The 8522-nt window shown below is 38.1% G+C and overlaps 1 protein-coding gene across 2 annotated transcripts; it reads right to left on the reverse strand.

Moving 5' to 3' along the window:
• Positions 1 to 3983: 3983 nt before the first annotated feature.
• LOC143892165 (signaling peptide TAXIMIN 2-like) lies at positions 3984 to 4855 on the reverse strand. 2 transcript variants are annotated; one of them, XM_077396611.1, is made up of 2 exons: positions 4523 to 4855; positions 3984 to 4237 (listed from the first exon to the last, which is right to left on the reverse strand). In XM_077396611.1, the coding sequence occupies exons 1-2, from the start codon at positions 4618 to 4620 to the stop codon at positions 4114 to 4116; spliced, it is 222 nt and encodes a 73-aa protein (XP_077252726.1). In that variant the 5' UTR covers positions 4621 to 4855; the 3' UTR covers positions 3984 to 4113. The 2 variants fall into 2 exon arrangements, 1 of the variants encoding a protein (XP_077252726.1); XR_013255439.1 differs by having other exon boundaries at positions 4118 to 4232; positions 4523 to 4654.
• Between the last annotated feature and the right edge of the window lie 3667 nt (positions 4856 to 8522).

Below are 8522 nucleotides of genomic sequence, written 5' to 3' on the forward strand. Positions count from 1 at the left end.
CTTGATGAACGGGAGTGTGTTTGTAATTTTACCAAAGATACCGGGCATTTTTGTTCTTAAAATAGTATGGTTTGTAGCCATAAATATGGTTGGGGGACTTGGATCAAATTGGGCACCCTTAGTTTACCATTATCTGATGACTGATAGATGATCTAAACATTTATTTGTTGGTCCCCACTATTGATATGCCGCGCCCAAATAGGGAAATGATATATTTGCCCCCTTTTCTTCCTCAGGCCACTCCTTGTAGACTAAAGAGTAGTCATAAACGTGGTTTTAAATTTCGACCGAAATCTGAAATTTCGGACTGAAATTTCAGATTTTGGTGGAGACCGACACCGAAATCGACCAAAACCGAAACGGTCATTTATTTCGGCCGAAATTTCGGTTTTTCCAAAATTTGACAAAAAAAAAAACTGTTTTTTTATATTAATTTAATATTTTACCGAAATTTAATATTAAATAAAACATTGGTTTCAGGTTATGTACCAAATTTCGACCGAAATTTTGAAATTTCAGGGTCCGAAACCGGTACCGAAACCGAAATTTTAAACCTTGGACATAAATACACTAGAGTCGCCCGGCCCAGGGAATAAAAGTGAGCAAATTTATCACTTCCCCCCAAAAATCATCTTACGATCGCAACTCTAATATATTTGGTATAAAATGGACGGCTAAGAAGTTCTGAGCATGTTTTAAAAACCTCCTCGAAGGGTTGGGATCATCCTATGGATATGATTTTTGGCGCCAACCTATCTCCATTATTGACGAACAAATGAACGGTTTAGACCATACAAAATACGAGAACCACGTGCACTTTTTGCTTCCAATATATTTTCATGGTAAAATATGCTCCCCGACATCATATAATTCCTACACATCCCTTCCTAGTAGCTAGCATTAATGCTATAAGCAAGGTGTAACCTAGCTGAAATTCAGGAAGGTGCCTATTGTTAGATAGAATGCCTAGTGTCAAATTGGACTTTTCATCCAGTGGGCCTATCTGAGTTCTCCAATTGGAAAACAACCAATTACTACAAAGGGTTAAGCGGTTAGAGTTGGTGTTATTTAATCATTTATAGAGGGACTGCACATAGATCCAGGGTTAGGATCATCCTATGAAAATGATTTATTGGGAACAACCTATTTACATTGCAGCGGGGCCGTACCGTACTTTTTGAAAAATACGGCTGTACATCATATAATTCCTCTTAAAATGGTAGCTAGAGTGGAGAAACCCCTAGTATTCTGCCTTTTACGATATAAATTAAGTATACATGTTGTACATTTTAATGATCAATGATCAAAGGCGTTAATGAGCTGTGTTAATATCTTATGTTTTATTTAGACTAACCTAACTTATAGTTTAAATAGTGGCTATTTCACCCTCTGTCAAGTGGGTGCATCGCCCACAATCAGCCCATTCACTTTTCGGTGAGTGGTTGAGAGTAATTGCCCACAAGGCTATTTTTTGGCCTAAAACTCCCACCCAATATGTTGAGTTGAGCTTATTGGGCTTGGCTGGGCTTTAAAGTTGGAAATGAGTCTAGACTGGGCCCAGCAAAACCTTGTTCTTTATTGTGATTTCACCTTCCGCTTTGCAAAAGAAGAAAATAAATTCAACTCTATTTTATTAAGAAAAAAAGGGAAATGATTTCTGTCCTCAAATGTTTTGATAAACATGCGCCCCAACTTCTGTCGTGTATTATTTAAAGGGCTATCAAAGGAATATTAAGGATCTCAAAAAGCTTTAAAAGCCCTTAAATACTACACGACAAACAAGTGGAGCCCATGTTTATCAAAGCATTGGAGCGCTGAAATCATTTCCTAAAAAAAAAAAAAAACTTAAAAATGTTATTTGACAGAGGCTCTATATAAAAACTCCATTTTTTTGGTAGGTAAGATGGGATTAAACCTCAACCTCTAGGTTGAAGAACAAAGCCTTGATCATTGAGCTAGACGATCAATCCCTGAAAAACCCATTTTGTTGTTGTTTTCAAAAGTTAACATATTCGGTTTCCCTTTTTCTTGTATCCACTTCGGCCATGTCTGGCAACCATGAAATTTATTTTTCTTGATAAATTAGTTTCTCCAGGGGGTGAGAGAGGAGTAGTTCGGGTGAGACAAGGAGAGAGTTGAGAGAGCACGGATGATTAGAGAGTGAGAAGTGGCAAAAAAAACAAAGAAAAAGTCGATCACATTTTGGGTAGAGTTTTTTGTTTCCTGGTTTTTCAGGCTTTTCTTTCCCTCTTCACTCGGACCCTCTCGTTTCTATCCCTATCCCAGCCTCCATCACCACTGGGTGAGCTGATTTTTCATGAAAAAAACATTCCTGTGGACAAACGTGACATTTAAGTCAATTTTCATTGTAACTCCCTCTCTTAATTCCCCTTTAAAACATAGACACATGCCAAGTTTTTTTTTTTTCCCTCTTTTTCTTCTACTCTCCTTCTTAGAGGCTTCTATAGTGCGCTCGAAGATCTCCCTATCCTTTGGCTCTTCACCTTCTTGTTTAAGAAAAACGAAAATTAAGGAACACCTCACTTGTAGCCATAAATAAAATTTTTGCCATTTCAAAACATAAATAACTGAGACGTTTAATTCGTCCCTTTTCTTCCGTTTCTTGAAGTGAGTTTCATTCTGTTGAACCAGTGATGCACAATCACTTTTCAATTTTTTTTCTTTTTTTTTGTTTTGTTGTGTGGGTCCCACTTGGTATTTTAAATGCAGGTGTTTCCTTAGCTCTCTTATATGGTTGTATAAGAAAGAAAGGTTATGGGAAGAAAGAGAGTAGAAAAAGCTAGCGCAAGAAAAGAGGGAATTCTTGTGGGGCTCTAAGACGGCTTTTTTGGTGAAGCAAAAGCAAGTTTCTTCTACTCAAAGTTGAATAGAAAGATTAGGACTAGAAAATAGGGTTTCTCTTAGAGCTTTTGGAGTACTTTTGTAGTGAAGCAAAAGCAAGGTTCTTCTTGAAGAGAAAAAAAATTAGCATTGTGCATGAAGGGATTAAGATGTTGGTTTAGACTCGGTGGTTGTGGAGGGGACTCTCTTAACGTGATCCGGTGGCTTAAGGGATCCTTGGAAGTTTGAAAATTTCTTTGATAAGATTAGGGATTGTTTGGGTTCTTCATCCATTATCTTCAAGCATGTTCGAGGATCTACTAATGAGGTGGCTGATTGCCTTGCTAGGGAGGGGTTTCCAAAGAGAAACTGGCATTATTTGACTCCGTTGCTCCTACAATATCATTGTTTTGTTTTCACCCTTTTCTCTTATCATCATCTTTCTATCTCTTTTATTTTTTCCTTTTCTTTCTATACTCTAACCATCTTGGTCTATTTATTAATGAGTTTCACTACCATTCAAAAAAAAAAAAAAGAAATTAGGGCAAGAAAAGGAGGTTTCTCCTTGTGCTCTTGGAGGGCTTTTGCGATGAAGCAAAAGCAAAGTTTTTCTTCTTCTTCTTCTACTCAAGAGGTGATCTTCTTCCATTCTTATTCTCCATCGGAGTTTATTTATTGCAGCATAAGTTTATTTGTTGTAGCGTAAGCATTGTGTCGGAGGGTTTTCCAACTACTTCTCCGAATGTGAGTTTTTTCTTGTACTCAGTGTAGAGACTTGGATGTTATTTTGTGGCTGCATAGAAGGTTAGGGAGATGGATTATACCCGTGGAGGTAACATTGTACTATTAGTTCTAAATAGTGGAGTGTGTGTTCCCTTGTTCATGGATGTAGCTCATTGTGGTGGAACCACATATATTCTTACTTTGCTTCTCTTTTGTGGTTGTGGTTTGTTGGTATTTATTTTCTCCATCTTATAGGTTCTGGCCTCTACACATTCTGGCCTCTACACATTCAAGACCACAGTTTTCTTAAAGACTTGTACATCTTTCACATCCGCAAGGAAAAAAAATCCTATTTCGAGATAACATGGATTTCATTAAAAGAAAGCTAATTGTCATTTAAAGTTTGGAAGCATGGAGACTTTGATTAATCAATTAATTAAATTAATGTCCAAAAAGTCTAATCACAAACGAACTAAATCAGATCATCCTAGAAAAAGAAAAAAAAAAAACAGAACACAAAAAAGCATGAGAAAATCATAAAATGAAAATTTAACAAGGGATCTGGTCAATAAACCATCTAACAACAGTAACAGGAAGCTTTATCAGATCCATGGCGAAATTCACCAGCCCCGCACAACATATGCAACATGGGCACAGACAACTCAACACTGATCTGCCATGAAAAAAAAAAAAAGAATCAATAAAGGTAAAACTAATTTCAATTTAATTATATATTATATGTAGCGTAGAAAATAGAATCATGGGTCACGACTCACAACGAGGACTATACACCATTATTCGGTGTATGGTAAATCACCCACCACCCATTCTACGAACTTACGAAGGATCTCAAGATGGGGATGATGGTGACACCATCTTGAGATCTGAATCCTTCAAAGGGCGAGCATACATAGAATGATGGTGTATGTACTATACAATGGAGAAGAAAAATACTCACCCAAGGGCCCATATGACTGCACCCACAAGGGACAAAATCAAGGCAAGAAGAGCAAAGGGCAATCCGATAAGGAAACCCAAAGGCCTGCAATCTCCCATCACGAATTTGAATTTCTCTCTCTTCTGATTTTTCTAGGGCTGTTCGAGTCTTTTGGGGGTGAGGGGATTTTTTTTTTCTTACTCAAAGTACGGATAACCCTCCTATTTAGGGTAAGTTCTGAAAACTACCCTAAACAAACGTGGGATATTGAGGGAATTTAACCCGGAAGGGTGTGGCTGTTTGGCGTAAAGTCATGGGTTTGCTCCCAGTGACGAGCGTTCGAATCCCCCCTTGCTTACCTGATGCGCGTGGTTTCCGGGTGATTGAGCGCATCCGTAGGGAAATAGTCCTACTCCCGAAGGCCACCCCCTTCATTACCAACAAAAAAAAAAAGGATATTGAGGGAATCAAGACTCCATCCGGGTTGGGTCGATTAGAGACCAACCCTAGCCCTAGTGCCCAACCCAAGGTATAATTACTTAACACTAACCTGACCCAATCCAAGCCTCGGGTCAAGAGGGTCAACCCTAACACAACTCTAGGAAATACCAACCCAGCCTTGGCTAAAATCAAGTCCAACCGTAATATCATTGTTAGTCCTCAATTACTTTTGCCCTGATCATTTTAGATTCTGACGACCGATTGTGAGCCCTAAACCGATTGCCAGTCCAATAATCGGTTTGGGAGTGACAATCGGTTGTCTGAATCTAAGGCTCCGTTCTGTTAAGATTATGCCAATTGATTGTTAGTCCAAAACCAATTATTTGACTCAAATAATTGGTTTTGAACTCACAATGGGTTGGAATAATCTTAAATGAACCACGGAACGTTTTTCCCAGTGTGCCTCACGACTGTAGGATTTCCATTGCTTTAATGTAACAAAGACCTAATATAAATTCGTACCTTTTTTGAGGAGTCATCTACAAATGATAGAAAATGTCAAGAATTTCTTTTTGAAGCAACTCTATAGATTTATGTGGATATTGCAAGGTGTATCCTTCATGCAATGCTTACCCATATTTAACTTCATCTTGCGTTGTTGACTTTGTTTCTTAAACACCTGTAATTCCAAACGCTTAAGCTGTTGGAGAAGGTGTTATTAAATCTTTTATACTTTAACAACTACGCACTCTAACTTTGTAGTCTACTTACCATAGAATAAACACACAGTGCGGGCGGTACAATAAAAGTACCACCCTTGATATTTGATCCAACAACAGAGCTTTTTTTTAAGAGTCTGTTGTTGGATCAAATATCAAGGGTGGTACCGGTCACACTGGACTACATAATGGCGGTAATATCTCATTTTTTTAGCTTAGTCAAACTTCACTTAATGATTAAATGTCAAGGGTGGTACCTCACACACTGGACTTCACGGTGATAATTTCTCATTTTTTTAGCTTAGTCAGACCTCGCTTGCTCAGTGACTTCTATGCATATGCCACTAGGGATGGACATGGTTCGGGTCCAACCCGAGGAACTGGTTCAGTTCCAATTTTAAATGGTTCGGTTCCGGTTCAGATTTTTGGGAACTGATTATATATGGTTCGGTTCTGGGTTTGGGTTCCTGGAACCGAGAACAGACTGAGAACCGAGCGTGATGCGCCCCCTAATGGATAAAATCACCCCCTCCCCATAACTGTTCCGTGAGAATGGTTTACTTATGCTTGAGGATAAATCCACGCCCCCTCCTCAACGTATTTCTTTGCCTTTTTAGAAAGTAGAAACTTGAAACCCTAGTTTTCCACTTTTCCCTGTAACGTTTTTCTTTGCCCACCACTAACATCGCCGTCTCCACTCTCTCTCTCTCTCTCTCTCTCTCTCTCTCTCTCTCTCTCTCTCTCTCTCTCTCTCTCTCCATTTGGTTCTAGTTCGGTTCGGTTCCAAAGATAAATGGTTCAGTTTTGGTTCCAATTTCTAGGAACCGATTATATATGGTTTGGTTCTGGGTATACCCCAGAACCAAACCATGTCCACCCCTATATGCCACAATCACATCAAATCAAGATCAAGATCCCAAGCAGATGACCTAGATGTTTCACCAATAATTGTTACCCAAAAGACAAAGGTTCACGACCTTATTTTCCTAAATAAGAAATAGAAAATATCAGGTGGATATAGGATTCCTCTACATATAGAAACCATGGTCGACCAAAATCTAAAATTTAGGATTTCGGTCAATACCGAAATCGAAATCTGTAATACCCAAAAAATTACTTTATTTCGACAAAAATTCAAAATTTTGTCCCAAATTTTGAAATTTCATTTTCCTGAAATTTCAGTCTAAAATTTAGGCCACGTTTGGGTACCCACAAGATTTAGATTTGGATTTGGATTTGGATGGAAATCAGCTAGAACAGCGAAAAAATCGGATTTGCAAATATGTTATGCATGACATTATTTGAAAATCAATATTTGTGGCAATTACCTTCACTCTCGTGGCTCCTCGATCTTGTTGTTGCTACCTTCACCCTCGTTGCTTCTCGACCTTGTTGTTGCAAATATGACCCAGATGTTTCACCTATAATTGTTACCCGAAAAGACAAAGGTTCTCGACCTTATTTCCCTAAATAAGAAATAGAAAATGTCATTGTGGATATAGCATTCCTCTACATAAAGAAACCATGGTCGACCGGATTTCGGTCAATAAAATCGGTAAAATTTCAGTCGAACTTTCATTTTACGAATTTAGGCCACGTTTGGATACCCACAAGATTTAAATTTGAATTTCTCACATTTGCAGTTGAGATTTGGAATTGGATCAGATCCTTAGATTTCCAAATAAGCTACAACAATGAAAAAAAATCCAATTTGCAAATACGTTCTGCGAGACATTATTTGGAAATCAATATTTGTGGCAATTACCTCCACCCTCGTTACTCATCGACCTTGCTGCTGCAGCAGCCAGATGCCCCCCGCTTCTCTCTCTCTCTCACTCACACACACAACATGAGCATGAGCATGAGCATGATTGTCTTTTGTATCCAAAACTCAAATCAAAATACAAATATAAAAAAAGGAGGTATCCAAAGTGGCCTTTAGGAATTTCACCAAAAAATCAGGATTGTATTCATTATTTAATATTTTCCAGAAAATTTAGCCGAAATTACTGTAATTTTATACGGGATAAAATAAAATTTTTTTTTTTTATTTCATTGGATTTCGGCCAAAATTTCGATTTGGGTCAAAATTTCAGTTTCGGTGAGTATCGAAATCGAAACGCATTCCATAACCGAAATTTAAAACCATGTTATAAACTATACCATTCCAAGATATAAAGATTTTGAATTATTTCTTTCTTTTAAGGTAAATAAAAGACAAAACCACCGCCATACGTTTGGTGTTTGAAGTGACAGAGGAACCGCTCATGACGAGAATGGTCACGGGCTCTAATCCGACCATTTTATCGGTCTACCTAACCATTTTACAGTTTTTATATGCTATGTGCGCATGAAATCCAGTATTTTCCAGAAAGTACAATTGGCTAACTCTATAGTATAATCCGAACAGTTCATTTTTTTGCGATAAGCTTCGCTCCATAGTTCATCTCCATAGGATGATCCTAACCCTCCGATCTATAGAGGTTTTTATATTGTGCATTCCCTCTACATGTCGGAAGGTTAGGATCATCTTGTGGAAACGATCTATGGGGTATGGTCTATTTAAGTTGCGGCAAAACAAATGAACAGTTTGGATCATCCTATGAAGTGGACCCCACTCTACATTTTGAAAAATAATGAACTTATGCCCATGCCATATAAAATCTCCCATTTTACGTGCCTGAAAATAAAGAAACAAAGGTGACCAATATGGATCTGTGAAGAGAGAGAGAGAGCGAGAATTGCACCATTGCGTCTATTCCTAGACGAGAAATTCTTAATGTGAATCAGCACATTCCCATCCATTGCAAAATAGCAACTCAACCACCTAAAAATAAAGAGCAAGGTCGCACCGTCTACCC

The sequence above is a fragment of the Tasmannia lanceolata genome, unplaced genomic scaffold (assembly GCF_043159265.1).
Source record: "Tasmannia lanceolata isolate RefF3 unplaced genomic scaffold, GAP_Taslan_0.1 ptg000015l, whole genome shotgun sequence".
NCBI lineage: Eukaryota > Viridiplantae > Streptophyta > Magnoliopsida > Canellales > Winteraceae > Tasmannia > Tasmannia lanceolata.